Source organism: Gossypium hirsutum, chromosome D07 (assembly GCF_007990345.1).
Source record: "Gossypium hirsutum isolate 1008001.06 chromosome D07, Gossypium_hirsutum_v2.1, whole genome shotgun sequence".
Taxonomy (NCBI): Eukaryota; Viridiplantae; Streptophyta; class Magnoliopsida; order Malvales; family Malvaceae; genus Gossypium; species Gossypium hirsutum.
In genome coordinates this window covers 29496555-29518646 of record NC_053443.1, presented here as the reverse complement: position 1 = coordinate 29518646, position 22092 = coordinate 29496555, and the positions used below count along the sequence as shown (strand labels likewise).

The 22092-nt window shown below is 33.2% G+C and overlaps 1 protein-coding gene across 3 annotated transcripts; it reads right to left on the bottom strand.

The window, feature by feature from the left end:
- Window positions 1-4066: 4066 nt before the first annotated feature.
- On the bottom strand, window positions 4067-9228 carry LOC107954644 (transcription factor PIF1). 3 transcript variants are annotated; one of them, XM_016890260.2, is made up of 10 exons: window positions 9029-9220; window positions 8710-8815; window positions 8103-8592; window positions 7725-8031; window positions 6267-6365; window positions 6108-6173; window positions 5973-6038; window positions 4932-5330; window positions 4767-4845; window positions 4067-4465 (listed from the first exon to the last, which is right to left on the bottom strand). In XM_016890260.2, the coding sequence occupies exons 3-10, from the start codon at window positions 8582-8584 to the stop codon at window positions 4449-4451; spliced, it is 1515 nt and encodes a 504-aa protein (XP_016745749.2). In that variant the 5' UTR covers window positions 8585-8592; window positions 8710-8815; window positions 9029-9220; the 3' UTR covers window positions 4067-4448. The 3 variants fall into 3 exon arrangements, with proteins under 3 accessions (XP_016745749.2, XP_040952427.1, XP_040952426.1); XM_041096493.1 differs by having other exon boundaries at window positions 7725-8592; window positions 9029-9228; XM_041096492.1 differs by having other exon boundaries at window positions 7725-8592; window positions 8928-9220.
- Between the last annotated feature and the right edge of the window lie 12864 nt (window positions 9229-22092).

The following is a 22092-nucleotide window of genomic DNA, read 5'->3' as shown; positions in this document are numbered from 1 at the left end:
AAAAAAATTGGAGTTCTGGCACACTGATGACTGGCACTAAAGATTAAAAAAAAAAAATTTTGGGATGTTGGTACACTGATGGCCGACACCCATTTTATCTGATTAAAACAAAATTTTGGGTTGCTGGCATACCAATGGCCAACACCCCTTTTAAAATTAAAAAAAAATGGACTAGATTTAAAAAATTTGTTATATTAACGGGAGAAAATTAATAACCCCAACTAGTTTTAATTTTAAAATATGGTTGTAAAATAAAATTAATTTTAAAAAATAAAAATTAAATTTAAAAATAAAAAATTAAATTTAAAAATCAAGAAATAGGTTAGTTAAGTTTTTGTTTTTGAAATAAGAAGTTAGTTAAAGATTAACATAAATTTTATATTAAAAAAGGAAATAAATTAAATTTAAAAAAAAAACCTGATATTGGGCAAGGCCGGCACCTGCAGCAGGTCACAATTTGGCCATTAAGTGGCCGGCTCCTGCAGTAGCAGATAAAGCGGCCAAAGATTGCCTAATTCGGCCTTTTAAGTGGCCTTTAATTTTAAAATTAAATATTTTACAACCATATTTTAAAATTAAAACTAGTTGGGTTATTAAATTTTCTCCGGTTAATATAACAAATTCTTTTTAAATTTGTATAAGGGTGTCGGCCATCAATATCATAGCACCCTAAATTTTCTTTTTAATTTTAAAAGGGGTGTTGGTTAGTAGTGTGTCAGAACCCCAAATATTTTTTTAATCAAATAAAGGGGGTGTCGGCTATAAATGTGCTAGCACCTAAAAAAAATATTTTTTTAATTTGATAAAGTGGTGCCGGCTATCAGTGTGCCAACACCCCAATTTTTTTTTTCAAATACTGGTATGAATGTATACAAATATGATACAGGGTGAAAAAATACATGTGTGCCGACCGTCTAATCTCTAGCACCTCAAAAAATATTTTTTTTAACCCCTGACATAATCATCAGGCAATGATTGTGTCAGAAAAATACTGGTACCGGCCATTTAGTCCCCTTACCTAATTTTACTACTCATTTCAGATTATTTGAGTGATTACTTTTAAACCAGAATCATTTATATAAATAATTGTTTTTTGAATCATTTGGGTAAAATAACCTCATTGTTAATTTTAATATTACCATAGCTAATTTCACCACCTATTAAATAAATCCTCTCATTTTATTTTTTCATGTAACTTTCACAATTTTAAATAGCAAACTTGTAAGGATTAGATTTTAGTTACTTTACTTAGCTTTTTTCCATTCTAGATATGTTGTAACATGTATAAGTACATAGCTTATGCTGCAGATTGGAGAGATTCGGGCTCTTGTAAGGCATGGAAAATTTGGGAACATATTAAGCATAAGCAAGAAAAGGTGCCTCGGAATAGAATTATCTGAGGATATTCCTAGATAATCCTTCATTTCCTAGTTAGCTGTGAAGAACAAGTTGGCCACTAAGAGTAGATGATTTAGTTGGGGATGTCAGGTTGATCCTGTATGCATTCTTTGTGGGTGTCATGATGAATCAAGAGATCATCTGTTTGGTGATTGTGTTTTTCCTAAATTGTTATGGGAGAAGGTTTTATATGCTTGTAATTTGCAGGTAATGTATACTTTATGGCTTTACCAGTTTGGAAAAGAGAAATCGATGGTCACTATTCTTCTTAGACTGTCGTGGTGTGCCTCCATGAAGGGAGGTGGAGGGTCTTTATGTGTTGATTAAAGGCTCTATTGATGCTAGGCTTTCTAGGAAATTTGCCTCTTCTACGTGAAGTTTGAACATTAGACTTGCTTAATTCTTTTGTAAAGTTTACAGTTAGAAGAGTGTTCCTATAGTCTTTTTCTTGTAGCTTTTGGATGAATAAAAAGCACATTTATCAAAGAAATACGCATTCACACAATCCTTTCTTCCTTATTCTTAATTTCATTTCAATGTTGTTTGTTTCATATCTTTTAGCTGGCTAACCCAGGATTTCAGGAAGTTGATGACCCAAGTTAAACGCTTCAAATATTTTGCAAATGCAGGCTACATAGCTCAAATACCTCTAGTAAAAAGGTCCTTACGGTCATGAGAAGTGGAGGCAAATGCTTGACTGTTTTTTTCTCCTCATTATAGTTTAAACTAGCAACTTATTGATATTTTTCAGCAGCATAGAATCTCCAACTGCATTGAATTGCATAAGAAGAACATATTCGCGGGAGAAATGCTGAAACCTAATAGCGCTAGAGTTTAAACTTTAAATAGTGTAAACTATTTTTTAGTATGTAGTTAAATAATTACATACTAAAACTAATTAAAATTTGATTAGTTTTTGTGTCATAGGATTAGAAATTTTATCTCATAATTCATGTAACTTTAAGTGATTTTGTTGAAAATTCTCGATAGAAATTTTCTTCAAACACCATAAATAAAGTGGAAGCAATTTAAAATAAAAAAGAAATGAAAGAACATAAAATGCCACGTACATAAAGTGTGTAAATATTTTTAATAGTATTAAATTACTATGAAGGATTACATGGAAGTTCTCTATTTATAATTGAGCAAGATTAGAGTCTATCTACAACTGACATTTAAATTCTATATATCTTTATCATTAGGGCTTACACTAATTACCCTAATAACTCTAATTTTAGTGGAGTGTTTCACTGGGTCATTAAGGTTTCAAGTAGATAAATTTTTTTTATATCTTTCACAGTCGAGTCAGTTCAAATGGATCAAAAAAGCTACATTTAATTAGTTGACGTCCATAGGACACTCTTTACGTACTCAAGATGAGCTTTGATCCGTGACCCGTTACACTTGTACTTAGATAATATTAGTATACACTTAATTTTTTTTTGCAATTATCCAAAATTTTATAATGGAAGTTGTGTGCATGAAGATTTTTGGGCCTTAAATCTACCAAACAGCTTATTCCGGCCGTGAAACTTTCAAGGATGAACATCTTCAATAACTCATCTACCAAACAGTTCTTCGCTGACTACAATGATGTCGATATGGTTATGTCCAAGTTGTGATTGCATGGAGGAGGAAAGGAAATCATGCTGCCGTCTGGGAACCTGAAAATGGAGACGGCAGCGTATTGATTGGCTAAACCCTTATATCCTCTTCCTCGAGTTTTGCAATAGCATTTTGCTTGGTATAGCCTTTCCCAGTTCCCATCCATTCCTTTTATCTTCCAACCAACAAGCTGTCAAATGGTAGTAGAGAATAAGAAAGAAGAGTTGAGAGGGGATGGTTGACTATTTTATGCCTTGGTTTGTCTCATGCAGTTTTGAAGAGAATGTGAAAACTTGTTGTCATTGTGATAATAAGAACAGAAGGAAAGCCAATCATCTCATCCATTAGGTGATCTGAATGTGTACCCCTTTTTGTTCTTTGTATCCCAAATGAGAGGTCGTTCTCATAGTTTTAAAGACACCATGTTATTATTATTAAGGCGTCGTGAGGACAATCTTGCCCCAGCATTGCTGTTCCCACATATTGTTGTCAACCTACATTAATTTCAGCATATATTATCAATAAAGGGTCCTTCTCATACCTATATCATTGGCATTTCTTGGTTGGCCTGCCTTTTGGATTAGGAATCATTGGACCATAGCTTAATAAGCACTCAGAAAAAGATAAAAAGAAAAAGAAAAAAGAAAAGGGAACAGCGACTATTTCTCTTATGCACTCTTTTTAAGGTTGAGAGAAGATGAATTTTGGCTCATAAAAAAGGCAAAGTGAAAAAGTGGCCATTCGCTCCTCTGCACCTTTTTCAGGTTCAGAAGAGAACCAATCTACAAGTTGAAACCTCTTTTCATACCTCTGCTTAATATCCCCCTTGTCCTGCTTAAAACTTTTACCCTCAGTATTGAAAATTGACCTCAATAAGTTGGTTGATTAAGACAATTTTCGACACCACATCTATATTGATCAAGATTCCAATATTAATATTTGCAATCTTGTTTATACTCAAAGATAATAATAACTTAAGAACCACTTGGGCGGGTTTGTGAGCAAACCAGAGTCATCCAATCAAAAGCCAAGGGTGACTTTTTCTTTTGTTGCTACATTCTGCTGTCTAAGCCTCTTTCTTATTCTGAACAAACAGAAAATCAAACTGTTTTAACCAAATATTCCTATGGTGGAGTAATAATTACATTCTAGCTGTGTTACAACATTTAGCTAGTATTTTTTTTTTTAAGTTGGTCTCAGACAAGAAGGTTCTCTTACACTAACAAAACTTTTTAGAAAAGGTAAGAACCTTTCCCTGAGTGATCCCAAACAGAATTGTCAACCTGTAATGCACAGGAGCTCTTTCTTCAATGTTTTCATGTTATGGAAGTCCAAAGGAATACACAAGCAAGCAGCACTTGCGACCAGGATTCAGATAATAGAATCTGCTTGCAGCCTGAGAGTAGTTGATGCTGGCCGGCCACCACTTGTAAATCCTTTTAGTGCTATCTTGTCATGTCACCTTCATGTTGTCATCCAATAAAAAGTACATTAGAAATCATCCATCATTAAACAGTAAGTGAACTTTTAATTAATGGCTAATAAATATATGTCTCACTCATCATTCGAGCTGACATGATTTTAGTGGAAACCAGGTTAATTTCACCACAATGGCTCAAGTCTGTAAATGCTATATATGTAGATCCTAATTATAGAAATGATTAGAGGGCGACATGGCATGTACTATCTTCTTATTTCTCATGTGTATACTTTTGTCAACAACCATCTTCTAATAATGGTGAAGCAGACAACAATGGACCTACCTGATGGGTGATTTTCAAGATTATCAGCTCCCTTACTGGTACTGGGTTTACTAGAACTTGGCTGGGCCATCGCTTGATTCTGTAAGAGGCGAAATTAATTAGTAATCAGTACTTCACATGATAGATGTGAAGCCATAATTTTGAGAATGACATGCTAAACACTACCAGTGGAGGGGATAATTGCATCGGGTGAAGACCAATATTATACTGCTGATAAGGATCAGCAAAGTTTGGGACACAAGGCTGGTTTGGGTTTTGTACACCAAGCCGGTTTAACATGGTGTCTGACTGATTGTTTGGTTGGATTCTTGATGGATCAGGAGCTGGAGCTGGAGCCAGAGCCGGTGGTGGCATATGAAAGGGTCGCATAGTAAATCTTGGACCCAGATGAGCAGCAGCTGCTGGTGTTGGTAATGGTGAGCCAGCCAAAACATTTGTAAATGGCATCGTTGGCCTTCCAATATCCATGCCCATGCCCATTCCAATTCCCATTCCCATTGTTGGCATGTATTGTTGAACACCAGGAAACATCATTGGGACCATGCCACACCCCATGGACATCATCTGCATAAAGTTAAATTTTAAAATAAAACAGTTCACTGAACATATTGTGAATAGAACATAACAATCATGTCCTAACTTACTGCATAGTAGGCGGAATTGATGAAGATGTTATTTAAGTTACAAGAGCCGAAGCAAACTGAGAATAAAGTGCTATGGTTAGGATAGGTTTATAATTTTAGAATGAGAAAGTATGCACATTCTTATTTAGTTACTCATTAAGCTCTAGTTCTTAATTAGTTCACTGGTGTTTCAATCTGAAATTTAATCTATTCATGTATATCAAGTAAAAATCATGTTCCCAAAAAGAAAGCTTGCCTCTTGACTCTTGAGTTGGTGGTGTTTCAATGGTGAAGTCCCTACAATTAACAGTTCCATAACATTCAAAATAGGGCAGGTGAAAGATTGTTCATTAAGTACTTTCAGTGCTGCAGCTTCAAGTCTGATCCTAACAGGCTACAAAAACATGTTTCTAGATGGAACAGAGACATAAGTTACTTTTATTCTCCACGTTTTAACAAAACAAAATTGCTATAAAGGACAGTAACCCAGTCAAACCACTCTTTGTTACAGAGTTGTAACTTGTAAGAGCTAACATCAAACAAAATTTCACATGTATCTCATTAAGTACAAGCAAAGACATACCTGAACTTGCAACTGAAGTGACTTCAAATACTCAATTGCTTCATCCAGCATTGAGGCTTTGTCTGACTGAGACACAGAAACATGCAAATATGTTAATAGCAGCAGAAAAAATGGTGCAAATATAACATGACAAACCTTGTTGCAACGAGGTATAAGTTCTTGCAAAGCCCTCATCTTTTCATTAATCCTATCTCTGCGTCTCTGCACACGAGAATATATGAACTCTAAAGCAATGTAATTACACAAAGGAAGACCAAAATCATCAACAGTATTATAATGTTATACAACACTGACCCTTTCTGAGAGGTTATGGACCTCTGCAGCACGAGACCTTTTTGTTGACGTGGATCCTCGTGTTTGTTTCTTTGTGTCAGCAGATTCGGACTCAACATCCTTTGGTACAAATAAATTTATCAGTAAATGCATGACAAATTTTTTAATAGAAAGAAAGGGGATGCACGTAGTCACTACGTACGAGTTCTTTTTCAATGCATTGAAACTAATTGTACGCAGTTAAATCTCTACGTATGAGTTCACTAAAAGGGTACTTAAAACTTATGCATTTGACTATATCCTTATAGCATTGGCTTCTTAACTGACTTAGGAAATTATTTCTTATGAGCTAGGAATATAGAAACATACCACCAACAGTATCAGGGTGAAGCTAGAAAATTTATTGAGGGGACAAAACTAAATTGTAACTTTTATGATAATAAAAATATAATTTTATCATTTTAATAATTTATATATTTATAATTTTTTAAAAATTAAATACAAATATTTGATAATTAAATTTATCATTATGTCAAAATAAATTGTTGAATAACTAATTGAGCCCGGCTGTGATGGGGACTAGGATACCAGTTCCTTGTGTTTTTGCCGTCTAACAATCTTTAAGACTGTTTAATGTGAATTATTTATAAATAATGTTATTTATTAAATATAATCATTAATATATATTGATATTAGCTGCACTGACTTCTCTATATTTATACTAATATAAAGATATTTTTATATTAAGAAATTATTAAAATATCATGTTATTTAATATTTATCTTTTTAAATTTTTATATATAATCAATGAAAATGGAATGATATTAAAATATTATACATTTTAAATACCATTTCAAAAATTTTATTTAACTTTTTAATAATATATTATTACAACCTTTTTCATCCAAACAATTAGTTTGGCATAATTTAGTAACTTTTATCATTTTTATATGTTAGTTACCGCTCATATATTAGAAGTTATATTGTATTTTTTTCATCTATTAAAATAATTGATAAATTAGTTTCCATATGTTAGTTGAAAAAGCAAACGGACTATTTTATTAAAATTTTCATTCATTTCTACTATTAAAAACTAACCTATATATGTTAACATGAAGTACACGTAACATATTATGTCACGTGTCACTTTATAGGTATTTTATTAACCACATCAGTTTTTAACTGTACAATTAAATAAAATTAAAAAAAATAATTTATCTTTTATCTAACTTACAAAAGTTAATTTCTCAATTTTTAAATAAAAAACAAAATATAGTTTAACTATGATACTAATTGTATTACCATTTTATTTTAGTTTTATCTTTGGATTGATAATTTGATACAGTGTTCTGCCTTAAAAAAAACAGTGTGCTCTAATGCACCAGCGACAAAGAGAAGGGTGCTCATGTTAAACGACGTTAACCCCTGGCGCACGTTAGCCGAGACGGAACAGAAAACTTTTAACTCGAATGAACTAACCTCGCTGTGATATTCGGTGTCCTCCAGTTCTCTTCCTTTACGCTTCCGGTCCTCAGCGGCTGCTGCCTTTTGAGCCGTGGGTTCGGCACTGGCACCGGAGCCACCAGGTGACGATGTCACCGTGACCTCGTACGCGGCTAAATTGTCTTTGCAGGCACTCCCGCTGACACCAGCTGATTGCGTGTTGGCTCCTGCAGCGACGCTCATGTTGGCGCAGTTAATATTGTCGTTTTCTCCAGAAGCTGCCTCAGTGTTGCAGGGCATGGCCTGAGAGGCTCCTGATTCGGGAGCCATAGCCGGAGTATCGCTGGAATCAACGACCGTCAATTCCCTAACTACGCTCTTAGAATTAGACTGTTTAAATTGTTCCACCCTCACCGCTTTATGCCTGGAGAAGTGAACGAAGTTCTGAATCCTCGTCGACTCCAACTCATTCCTCCTCGACGGCGGTATCGGGGGTCTAGAAGCTGACGCCACAGCTGAAGCTGAAACTTGAGTAACTTTCCCGAGTGGAGGAGGAGCGGAGGTTGTGGCGGTGGTGGAGGTAAGGCAAGGGGCGGCGGAGGAAGGATAGAGGAGATCAGCACAGAAATCGTGGTCGAAGCTGGCGTCGCTGAGAGGATAGTGAAGCCATGAAGCCATTTCGTCTTCTTGCATAAAGAGGTGATGATCGGTAAGCGATTGCTGCTGCTGCTGCTGCTGTTGTTGATGATGATGGTGAGATGAGGAAGACCAGATCTCTTTGGTAGCAGATGGGTCGGCGCCTTGGAATTTGAACGGCGGTGACTTCTTGATAGATCTTTGGTTTTGGCTCTGCATAACAACTTGACCGTTTTGCCACAACAGCTCCATGATTTCATCCTCTGGCCTGTTTCATAATTCCATCGCGTCATCAACTCACGGTTTTGGCAACAATAATAAAGCGATAAAAAATAAATAAAATAGAGAAGAAGAAGAAGAAGAAGAAGAAGAAGGTTTAGCTTACATGGAAGGCTTTTTAGAGCGAGTTAAAGTACAAGGGATGGAATCATCATCTTCCATTTCGAAATCGGGGACGCAGTGATTCATCCTCTCTCTCTTAACACTTTAATCTGTATTTATATTAAACATTAATAACTCACCCAAAAAGAAAAATTGTAGAAAAAGGAAGGAGGAAATTGTAAGTAATTAAGGTGTTAAGATAAGAGAATGGTTTGTTTTTACTTGTGTAGATGTGGAAATCCTAAAAGAAATACAACATAGGTGGTGTTATGAAAAAACCCTAGATAGGAAACGAAAATATATTTGAAAATCCAAAGCCGTACAAAGCTCTCCAACGTTGTAGCATATGTATATATATCCTGAAATGGCAGATTGGCAGTGTGAGAGGGAAAAAGGAAGCAGGAGAAGGGTTTTTTTAGAAAAAAAGATTTGGTGTGGGGATGAAGTAGAATTTAGGTGTTTCACCAAAGATAAGATCCTGTTTTTCTCTGCATCTTTTGACAGTGGATGGTACCAACGCTTTCTTCCTTCTTATTAGTAATTAGATGCCCACAAAACAAAATAGCTGCGGACCCCAATCTTTTTTGTTTCCACAAATTGACGGTAATGGTTTGTGTGTGCATCAATTATATATTTTGTATATCAACCATGTATTTTAATTACATGAATCGTAATCAGCTTATTAACTAGATTCAAATTTTGATGAATGTCCATAATTATAATTAATTTAATTTAAATGTAATATGAGTACTTATTATATAAAATTACAAGAAAAATTATAAAATTCTTTATTTGATATCCAATTTAACTTCTACCATTATCCTAGTTAAAATCCGTTATATTGAAAAGAATGTGAATTGTCAGCTAAAAACTTTGGTTTCAGCTGTGAGAATGCTGAATTACAGTTCAACACCTGCTGGGCAGCTGTCTTTGCTACAAGTCAAGTCGGTTTCTCTTTCTTTATATATAATATGTTTTTTGGCCACTAAAGTTATAATTATTGAGTTCCATGATTTTGTCGCTGGTAATTACGAAACTGCATTCAATTTTATTATTATATTTTGTGCCATTGCTGACGTTAAGTTTTTATTCCAAGAAAAACTACATTACAATTAGAAAGAAAGAAAAGTTGGATTTAATTATGGTTTAAAACAATGATTGGCACATACCCTTTCCAATTAAAGTATTAGTACTAGGATACTAATTTTGATACATTCAATTTAAGTATCATCTTATATACTTAATATTATATTTGGTAAAATAAAATTAAAGGAAAGTGAGTGGGTTTACTTTAAGAAGAAAATGACAATTAACGGTAAACTGCCTTGTGATGTAAACTTAATTAATCCTTTACTACTATTATTATTATTATTATTATTATTATTATTATTAATTCTTCTTCTTTTAGATAAGATGCTACCTTTTTTTCTATACTCTTTATAGATTTTGTTTTGGTATATAATAAGTGGTAGTTGGATTATTTATGTTCCTTTTAGTACTGGTAATATTTTATTATATTTCTTATATCAAATATCATTTCTTTTAAAGCATAATCAGAATCTTTTTCAATCTCACTCAAATTTATTTTAATATTGGAACTCCAAATTAAACGCTCTTCATTTTTTTTTCAATAAGGTGTTTATAAGTATAAACAAATTTATAATTATTTACCTTCAAGTAATTATTTAATATTTAATGCTGTTGAGGTAGAAGCTTGACCATAATTGACAAGCAATTTTGATAACTGGTATGAAATTTATTTTGAAAAATTAATATAATAAAACATAAGGACTTTTGGGTGTGTGTTCTTTTTCTTATCAGATTACACCCATTCAAACCCTATTATTATTATTTAAAGAAAGGGCAAAACAAGCCAAGATTGGTGTTAAAAGAATGGTATTGTTTTAGTAATTTAAATAAAAAGAAGATGAAAGTGGGAGGAGGCAGTTGGGAAATAGTGTAGGGATAAGAAACATGTTTTCTTTCTCCATATGGGGGACTGTCCCTTCACAGTTCACACTCACCCACCACATCCTATGACTTCCAATTTTTCATCATTTTTTTTTTCAGTACTTATCATTTTGTACTTTAAAATTATAACTTCTCTTACCCTTTCTTATTCTACATTCCAACCACTCATGATATGCCACATCATTAACTCCATTTAAGTTCTCAACAATAATTAAAGTTTGAATCTTGATCATTTTACTTTAATTTATTCTCTCGTCAAGTATTAATTATGTTTGTAATTGATAAAATTAAACCAAAAAAGTATGATTATTTATATCCTAATTGAGCCTAAATGGCTAAATGATACAAAATACAAAAATGAAATTTTATTTATTTATTATTTTGGAAAGTCCTAGGTTCTGTATTATTTCTGAGACCTCAAACTGACCAGAAATTTAGTATACCCAACCTGTTTTTTTGAAGTGAAAGGATCTAAGTTGCAGTGTTATTGTAGGACACATTTTTCCATCTTTTTGAAGTAAATGTGAAAGATATATTCAGATATATTTTTACAGTTAAAATAAAAGACAACCATGATCCAATGATGTGTAAAGTGCGATCTTTTTCAAAAAAGAAAGTTACATTGTTGTTAAAAGAATATTGCATAGGAAATTATTTTATTTGAAAATGACTTTGTAAAATACTACCATATTTATAGCTTTAAGGATGCCAATAATTGCTTAACTAAAAAGAGGGAATAAAGATTTTCTTTTTACAACATATTACAGTGAACTTCAGGATTAGTGTAATCTGTCAACAGTTAACAATGATTGTCGAATATCCTTTTCCAACCAGTGCGAACAATTTTATTATTTTAAAGTGGAGATTAAATCTTATATTAATTGAGATGCATGATAAAAATAAAAATATTTATCAAAAATAAAAGTTTAAATAAAATTCATAAAATTAACAGTAATGCATTAAAGGAAAACATGGTCCTTAAAAGCCATAAAATCAAATCAAAAAGCCTCATTAATTAGAGATATGGGACATACTCAAATTTGTCAGAATTTATTTTCCGAGGAAAAATATAATATCATATCTTATCCATTTTCATGGGCCTCATATATTTTTCTAAAAAATAGGTACAATTTTTCTGGTAGATAATTAGGTACAATATGTTAGTGGTTAAAAGTGACGTAAGTTGGAAATCTTCCATTATTTCATTCAACTGAAATGAAGTATGAAAAAAATATTAAAGAATCTATATATTTGCTTTTAATTTCATCATCATTTGCCATAAAAACAAAAGATCTCAATAATAAGCAACCCATGTTACAATCATGGTATTTTTGCTAAACCTATCATATTTTGTATTTAATGGAATTATTATTACAATCTAATTGATAAGAAATTTTAAAATAATAATAGAATATTTATATTTTTTAAAATTTAATTTATTTAACATTAAATGGATTAAACAATAGTTTTAAAATAAAATTCAAAATAGATGAGTGATTAAATTAAGAAGTTTAAACTTTGGTTAAAATATGGAATACGGCTTTTTTTTATTTTTTATTTTACAAATTTGGAATTTAGATTCAATATTTTTATTTCTAAGAATTTAGTTCCTTTGCATTTCATATTTCAAATTTTAGGTTAAATTATTAATATTGTTAAAATTTTGGATTAAATTTGTTGGTGTGACATTTCGAAATAAAAAAAATATACTCACCTGGTATATATGTAACTAAAAAAATGACGTAGTAGTTGTTAGTACAAAACTCCGGTAAGGAAAAAACTCGAACACACGATCGGAACTCGAAAAGAAAAAGAAGAAATAGGACAAGCTCCAAGACGTGTATCAAGCCACTATCTTTAAGGTTATATTCGCCCCCACTTATCTTCAGTGTGCAAACGAGTTCCAAGCAAATTAACCTCGAGGATACAATGAAGCCAATGACTATTTGCGTTTTGCACTGACGAGAATAGTCCACTATGCACTGAGTAATGTATAACAAAAACTCAATTTCTACAAAGGATTTCTGCAGCAATACTTTATAGAATAATCTAATAATATTAGAAAATGAAGGAAGAGAAGAAATAATATTAGAATTTGTTGATATGATTTCCAAATGAAATCCTATTCCTATTTATAGGAATTTTCATGTCTCTTCATAGAGACATCTTTCAATAGGTGTCTTTATGAATAAATAAATAATAATAATTATTCATTTAATTTTGTAACTATTCAAATAATATTTTTTGAATAGTTATAATTCTTTTTTAAAAAAAATCAAATGATATAACTTTTGACCAATGACCAAAAGTTTTATCTTTTGATTAATTACACCCATTCATTTATAGTTATTGGGATACTATAAATATTTGAAAATATTCCAACAATCTCCCCCCATTTTCAAAATATTTAGATTTTGATATTCTTGGAAATCAATTTGCATAAATAAAGGTGTCTTACGATTGAACCTTCACTTAGTGAAAACATGTTAAAGTTAATCGAAATTGTATGGTAGACTAAGCTTTGAACCAACTATTCCATTTGATTAACTGAACACATCTCACACAATGATTTCAACATCAGTCAATGCATAGTATCTAGGGACACTATTATAGCCATGTGTCTATGTCCTCTTTTCATGAGTGCTGTCAGAGCCAAGCCCTTAAGCTCCTAGAAGCGGCCACACTTCCACTCACATAGGTAGATCCCATCAAAAGTGTTCCCGTAATTATAACACTCTAACATATTTATGTTATGGGTCCATTAAGAGTACATTACTCATCCTTCCCTTATCATTACGGGTACCTAGCACTTTAATCTTAGGATGGATTTATTTATAGTGCTAACAGTCACATACTAATGATGTACTTTGTCTCATTGAACTCAAGACTTGACGTTATACCAAGCGTTGAGTCGAGTTTCCATCATGGGTGACTCTAATTAATAGGCTTGAGTCCCATCCCTTTTGAGGTCCTTTTTACTGCATCTCTAGCAAGACTTTTTGTCAAAGGATCTGCCAAATTTTCACTTGACCTCACATAATTAATAGTGATCACTCCATCAGAAATTAATTGTCGGACATAACTATGTCTTAATCCAATGTGTCTAGACTTTCCATTATATACTTGGCTATATGCCTTTGCTAGAGTAGCCTCACTATCACAACGGATAGAAATAGGTGAAATTGGCTTAAGCCATAAAGGTACATCATAAAGCAAATTTCTTAACCATTCTGCTTCTTTAGATGCAGCGGCTAATGCAATAAATTCTGCTGCCATGGTGGAATCAGTAATACATGTTTGTTTCTTGGAACCCCAAGAAATGACTCCTCCACCAAGAATGAAGATCCACCCACTAGTAGATGCATGATCTTCCAAACTTGTAATCCAACTAGCAACTGAATACCCTTCTAAAACTGGAGGATATCCATTATAACACAATCCATAGTTAATAGTTTTCTTTAAGTACCTAAGTACTCTATTTAAAGCTTGCCAATGCAAACTACTTGGATTATTTGTGTATCTACTCAATTTTCCAATAGCATATGCAATATCTGGTCTTGTACAAGTCATTATGTACATAAGACAACCAATTAGACTTGCATATTTCAATTGATCAATTTTCCTACCAGCATTAGATACTAATTTTAATTGAGGATCCATGGGTGTATATGCTGGTATACAGTTAAAAAGATCAAACTTTTTAAGCACATTTTCAATGTAATGTGATTGTGATAAAGCTATAGTGCTTTCATCTCGAGTTATTTTAATCCCAAGAATAACATCTGCTACACCCATATCCTTCATAGCAAAGTTGTTTGACAAGAATTTCTTTGTGTTTTCTATTTGTTCCAAATCCGTGCCAAAAATGAGCATGTCATCTACATATAAGCAAATTATAACACCCTTTCCATTATCAAATTTACTATATATGCACTTATCGGATTCATTTATTTTATAGCCATTAGCTAAAACAACCTTGTCAAACTTTTGGTGCCATTGTTTTGGTGCTTGTTTAAGCCCATATAAAGATTTAACAAGCTTACATACCTTATGCTCTTGTCCTGGAACAACAAATCCTTCCGGTTGCTCCATGTACACTTCCTCTTCCAATTCACTATTTAAAAATGCAGTTTTAACATCCATTTGGTGAACAACCAAATTATATATAGAGGTAAGTGATATTAATAGTCTAATTGTAGCAATTCTTGCTACTAGAGCATAGGTATCAAAGTAATCAATACCTTGTCTTTGTGTAAAACCTTTTGCTACCAACCTTGCTTTAAATTTATCAATGGTTCCATCGACCTTCATTTTCTTTTTGAAGATCCATTTACAACCTATTGGTTTGGAACCTGGTGGAAGATCAACTAAGATCCAAGTTTGATTTCCCATTATTGAATCCATTTCATCATTTATTGCTTCTTTCCAAAAAGCAGAGTCTTGAGATTTCACTGCTTCTTCAAATGTAATAGGATCAGATTCGGTATTATAACAATAAGGTATCTTATTGCATATACTTTCACCTTTTCCTTCTACAAGAAACATAATGAAATCTGGTCCAAAATCTTTGACCTTTTTAATCCTCTTACTTCTTCTTAATTCTTGACAAGATTCATCATTATTATCAATTTGTTTCAATGGAATCTCATTCTCATTTGAAGAATGAATCAATGGTTGTGGTTGTAATTGTCTTGATATAGAATTAAATCTATTTTCATCAAAAATAGCATCTCTTGATTCAATAACCGTATTAATTGAAATTGAATCATTTGGTTCAATTACTATGAACCTATATGCCTTGCTATTATGTGCATAACCTATAAATATGTATTCAATTCCTCTTTCACCTAACTTTTTACGTTTAGGTGTTGGAACTTTTACAATAGCTCTACAACCCCAAACCTTTAAATAATTAAGGTTTGGTTTCCTTTTCTTCCATTGTTCATAGGGGGTTATTTTAGTTTCCTTATTAGGAACTCTATTCAATATATGACAAGCTGTTAGAATAGCTTCTCCCCAAAAACCCTGTCCAAGACCTGAATATGATAACATTGAATTTACCATTTCAATCAAGACTCTATTTTTCCTTTCAGCTACACCATTTTGTTGTGGTGTGTAAGGGGCTGAAACTTGATGGACAATTCCAGTGAGTTCAAAATAACTTGGATTATAGTATTCTCCACCTCTATCCGATCTTAAGCACTTGATAAATGATTCACACTGAAGTTCAACTTCAGATTTATAAACTTTAAATTTATCAAGCGCTTCATCTTTTGAATGCAATAAATATACATAACAATATCTAGAACAATCATCAATAAAAGTAACAAAATATTTCTTTCCACCTAATGTAGGAGTATTATGCAAGTCACATAAATCACTATGTATCAAATCAAGCAATTTTTCCTCCCTTAGACAAAATAAACTTATCTGCCTCAAAAACAAGTTTGAAACCAAACTTATTCAACAGACTTCCAGACACTAAATTTTTCCTAACTTCTGGTACATAATATACATCATTTAAGGTTAAAACCTTTCCAGAAGTGAATTGTAGTTCAACAGACCCTTTGCCTTTAATTGTTGCGGTGGAAGAATTTCCCATGTACAAGACATTGTCATTTCACATTGTGTGAACTTTGTGAACATGCTTTTGTCTTTGCACACATGTTTGGTTGCTCCGGTATCAATCCACCATGTATTATCATCTTGTGCCATATTAATTTCAGATATCATTGCAACGAACTTTTCATTATTATCAACCTTAGAAGATGATTTCTTCTTTAAAAATTGACATTCATTCTTGAAATGTCCCGGCTTTTCACAATGATAGCATGAGCCCTTTTGTTTCTTTTTGAACTTAGGTGCTCTATCAGTCTGATTGAACTTTCTCTTGAATGGTTTAGTAGTCTGTACTTCCTCCGTAACATGTACTTTGGCATTTTCAGAATTTAGGTTCTGATCTTGTTTTTGATACTCTTCTTCAATACGAAGATGATTTGCCAAAGCCTCAAGAGATATTTCCTCTTTCTTATGTTTTAGACTTCTTTTAAAGTCTTTCCAAGATGGAGGAAGTTTGTCTATTATGGAGGATACCACAATCATTTCATCCATTTTCATATCATATTGCTTAAATTGATTCAGCATCTTTTCAATATCACGAAATTGTTCCATAACAGAATGACCATCAACCATTTGATAATTATTGAAACGACTGACAAGAAATTTCTTACTTGTAACATCTTCGGTCATGTATCTTGCCTCCAATTTGTCCCATAATTCTTTAGCGGTGACGTCGCTTTGGTAGGTGTCGAACAAACCATCAGATAAACCATTCAATATGTGGCCCATGCACATGTAATCAGCATTGTCCCATTTTTGTCTTTCTCGGGTTGCAGCAACAGATTCATTTTCATTCTCTTCAGGTCTTAGAGTATCCAAAACATAAGCAATCTTCAAAGTTGATAACAAAAAGTGCATCTTTTTCTGCCATCGTCGAAAATTGCCACCATCAAAACGATCAAGTTTAACAAAGTTGGAAGCCAACTCCCTTAGTGTTCCACTTTCATGTGTTGTGGTAGTCATCATGAAATATAACCTTAAAATTGTTAGTACAAAACTCCGGTAAGGAAAAAACTCGAACACACGATCGGAACTCGAAAAGAAAAAGAAGAAATAGGACAGGCTCCAAGGCGTGTATCAAGCCACTATCTTTAAGGTTATATTCGGCCCCACTTATCTTCAGTGTGCAAACGAGTTCCAAGCAAATTAACCTCGAGGATACAATGAAGCCAATGACTATTTGCGTTTTGCACTGACGAGAATAGTCCACTATGCACTGAGTAATGTATAACAAAAACTCAATTTCTACAAAGGATTTCTGCAGCAATACTTTATAGAATAATCTAATAATATTAGAAAATGAAGGAAGAGAAGAAATAATATTAGAATTTGTTGATATGATTTCCAAATGAAATCCTATTCCTATTTATAGGAATTTTCATGTCTCTTCATAGAGACATCTTTCAATAGGTGTCTTTATGAATAAATAAATAATAATAATTATTCATTTAATTTTGTAACTATTCAAATAATATTTTTTGAATAGTTATAATTCTTTTTTTAAAAAAAATCAAATGATATAACTTTTGACCAATGACCAAAAGTTTTATCTTTTGATTAATTACACCCATTCATTTATAGTTATTGGGATACTATAAATATTTGAAAATATTCCAACAGTAGTGAACTTAAATTTAGCAAAATAATTTTAACAGTGTTAGCAATTTGACATAAATTTTAAAATATAAAAAGTAGGACTAAATTTCAAATTTACGAAGAGTAAAAGGACATAGGTCATATCTTATGATATATTTTAACCTAAATTATATGAAGACACATAATTGTTTAAGTGTGTGACTGAGTTGATGTCATGAGTCAAATCGACATCAATTTAATAACCTTACATATTTTAAATAAGCTCATATGTATTATTATTAGTTTCAAAACTTACATTTAGTATTCTTAATATGTGACAATCTATGTTCAGGAGGTAGAGTTTGGTTGGGATATTTCTTTAAGGGCGCCTTCAAGAAATGAGGTTTCAGTTAGTAGTAAGTGGCTCAAGGAAAAGGGTTCGAGTGGATCTCAAGGGAGTAGTAATCCATTTGGCATGGATGTGGAAGGTCGTAGGGATGGAAAGGGTGTTGGGGTCACACAGACTAGTAGCTTCTATTGAAACAAAAGGGGTAAAGAGGAAGGTGTGGTTGCTCAAGGAGTGTGGAAATAGGGACAAATGGAAACTGTACTAGAGGATAGGCCAATTGAGCATTGTGATGGGAAGAAAAGACAAAGAACAAAGGAGGGGAAATCAACTGGCTCTGGTACTACTGGTGCATTGATTAAAATTAATGAGAGATCGGCAGTCGCTAGCGAATGGGCCGGTCGACTACAAAGTAAATCTTAAGTTGGAACGTTGATGGTTTGGGGCATCCACGAGTGGTTAATTACCTCAAGAATAAGGTGAGGCATGTACAACCCTAGATTTTGTTTCTAATAAAAATAAATTGAGTGGAAAGAGAATGGAAAAGGTTTGACTGAAGTGTGGTTTTGTGAACGGGATAGATGTGGAAATGTATAAATCAAAAGGGGTTTTCTCACTAGGTTGGAGGGAGGAGTATGCGGTGTAGTTGAGAAGCTTTTTAGCTAGTCATATTGATTTGAAGGTAAAGGAAAGAGAGGGTATGTCACAATGAAAGCTTACAGGGTTCTATGGTGCATCAGAGGAACACTGAAGAAGGGAGTCATGGGATCTACTAAGGAGGTTGGGGAATTATCGGGATTTTCCATGAATGGTTGTGCGAGATTTTAACGAGATTATGTTTTCGTTTGAAAAAATTGGTGGGCGACTAACTAAAGGAAGAAACATGGTTCGCTTCAAGGAGGTTTTGGAGGAATGTGATCTCAGCAACTTGGGTTTTTCAAAAAGATAGTTCACATGGGAAAGAGGCTGATTGCCAGAGAATAATTTATGTAAGGGAATTGACAGAGGGGTTGCGAATTCGGCTTGGTGAGAGAATTTTCCAAGGTATGCTTTGAAACACTTGCCTCATGCTATTTCAGATTATTGTCCGGTTTTGGTGGATTTGGGGATTGATAGTAGAGGGTATATGGCTCTAGGAAATAGGGGTTTAGATTTGACACACATTGGATTCTAGAGGACTGTTGTGAATAATGAGTTAAATATTTTTGAAAGGGGACTTTTGATGATGTTCCTACGAAGTTAGGAAAGCTAGACAAGTTTCTTAGAGCTAAGATGGGACGAATTTTTGTCAGTAAGGGAAAAATGTAAAAAAAATTTAAATATGAGATTGGTTGATTTGAGCTTAGTTGATCCGGATGACGAAACATTAGTAGAGTTGGAAGAAGATAAATTGGCCTTGAACCTAGAAACTGATAAAGATGAGTTGTTTTAAGAGTAGTGAGCAAGGGCGAACTGGCTTCAGTTTGATAGATAAAAATGTCTTTTTTTCATAACTTAGCCAACCAACATAAAAAGAAGAATACTGTGAAGAAATTGAAATGACCAAATATGGAATGGATCGTTGGGGAAGAGGAAAAGGCAAGGGTGGCGACTGACTATTTTAAGAAGTTGTTTACAGCGTCACATACAATAAGTAATGTTAAAGTGTTGTCGAGGATTTCGACTTGCATTCAAGAGGATATGAACGCTAAGCTTGTTGAAGGGTTTATGCTTGAAGAAGTGGTGGAAACAGTAAAGTGTATGGAATCATTAAAGGCATCAAGTATGGATGGGTATCCTGCACTATTCTATCAAAAATACTAGCACATTGTGGGGGATGAGAAAAATAAGTATTTTTTAGATGTATTGAATAGAATCAAAGAAGGTAGACGATATCAACAATACTAATATTATGCTTATTTTGAAAGTGAATACACCGAACTGTATGTCGCAATTTAGGTCGATTAGCCTTTGTAATATGGTGTATAAAATCATCTCTAAAGTAGTGGTTAATAGATTTAGAACTATTTTGGATACATGTTTAGATGATACACAAGTGACATTTGTTCCTAGAAGACAAATTACAAATAATGCGCTTATTGTATATGAGGTGTTATAGTCTCTAAAACAGAAACGAGATGGGGCACAGGGTTATTTTGCATTGAAACTTGACATGAGTAAAGCCTCTGATAGGGTGGAATGAAGTTTCATAGAACAAGTAATGAGTCGTATGGGATTTTGTGATGAATAGGTGTCTCTAGTGATGATATGCGTTCGAATGGTTAAATACTCGATTCTATTCAATAGGGCTCAAAGAGAAAAATTCAAGCCCTCAAGAGGGTTGAGACAAGGCGATTCACTAAGTCCATATTTATTCCTAACATGTGCGGAAGGGTTTTCTTCTCTCCTTAAACTGGCGAAAGATGAAGGGTCCATCAAATGTGTAATGGTGGGGAGAAGTGGGCTATTTTTAACTCATTTATTTTTTGCAGATGATAGCGTATTGTTTGAGGAGGCAAGTTTGGAGGGTGAAAATGCTATTAAATCAATAGTGACCAAATATGAAGGGGTATCGTGGCAGCTAATTAATTTTGAAAAGTCTTTAATATTTTTCAGTAGTAATGTGTTAAGCAATATAAGGGAACAGATTGGGACGTCCCTTGGTGTGAGGGTCACTTGTAATCTAAAAAAAAATATCTTGGCTTGTTGACCATGGTTGGTAGGCACAAGAATGAGGCTTTTGCGTGTTTTAGAAACAGGTTCATAAAGTGCATAGAAAGTTGTAGTGTGCATCAATTGTCACTTGGAGGTAAAGAAGTCTTTATAAAATCAATTTTACAAGTCATTCTAGTTTATACAATACAATGTTTTTTTATTTCCTGTTACGTTGTACCGTGATTTGGAAAGTATTATCAATACTGGAAAGAGATGTGCAAGTCGAAAGTATAGGAAGGATTGAGTTTTATAAATTTGGCAAAGTTCAACATTGCGTTGCTTGCAAAACAGGGTTGGAGATTAGTTATGAAATCGAATTATTTGTTTGCTCGTGTCATGAAAGCGAAATACTATCCAAAAAGTGATTTTATGAGTGCCAGTTTAGGTTCGCACCCTTTATATACCTAAAGAAGCATTTGGGGTGCGCGAAGACTTTTTAAACTAGGTATAGGGTGGAGAGTTAGAAATGACAGATCGATAAATATTTGGCCCTGAACATGGAAGAGTAGCAGTTCAGAATATTGATGTTAATTATACAACAGTAGTAGATCTTATTAATATGGAGTCGACTACCTAGAATTTAGAGGCATTGAGAAAGTTTTTTTTGTTGAAGAGCAAGTAAACAGAATATTGGCTATCCTAGTTGCTAAAGTTGATCTTAGAGATGAGAGGGTGTGGAGAGGTGATAATACAATAGTGTATTCGGTAAAATGTGGGTATAAATAGCTGCTAAATGAGGGTGAGACAACATTGTCTGGGGAGGTGATACAACAAAATACACTATTATAAAATTTCTACAAAAAATTATGAAGATTAAAAATTGTGAGCAAAATTAAAATTACAATATGGAAACTGGCTAATAATTACATCTCTACATTTAATAATTTATAGTTGAGAAAATTGCTAGTGGTGAATTATTGTCCTCTCTGTCGTATAATAGAGGAGTCTGTGAGCCACATTTTTCAAAGTGTCTTGCAATGGGGGTGGGTATTGATGTCTCACCCAGTATTCAAGGACAAAATTGGAAAATATGGTTAGCAAATTTATTTGTTAGTAGAGGAGAGGATCAATGCAAATGGTTAGCCATTGTTTTTTAGGCGGTTTGGCACCACAGAAACAAGGTTTATCATCAAGGTGAAAGAGTATAATTGGCCTTGTTATTTTTACTAAAGCCTATTATAC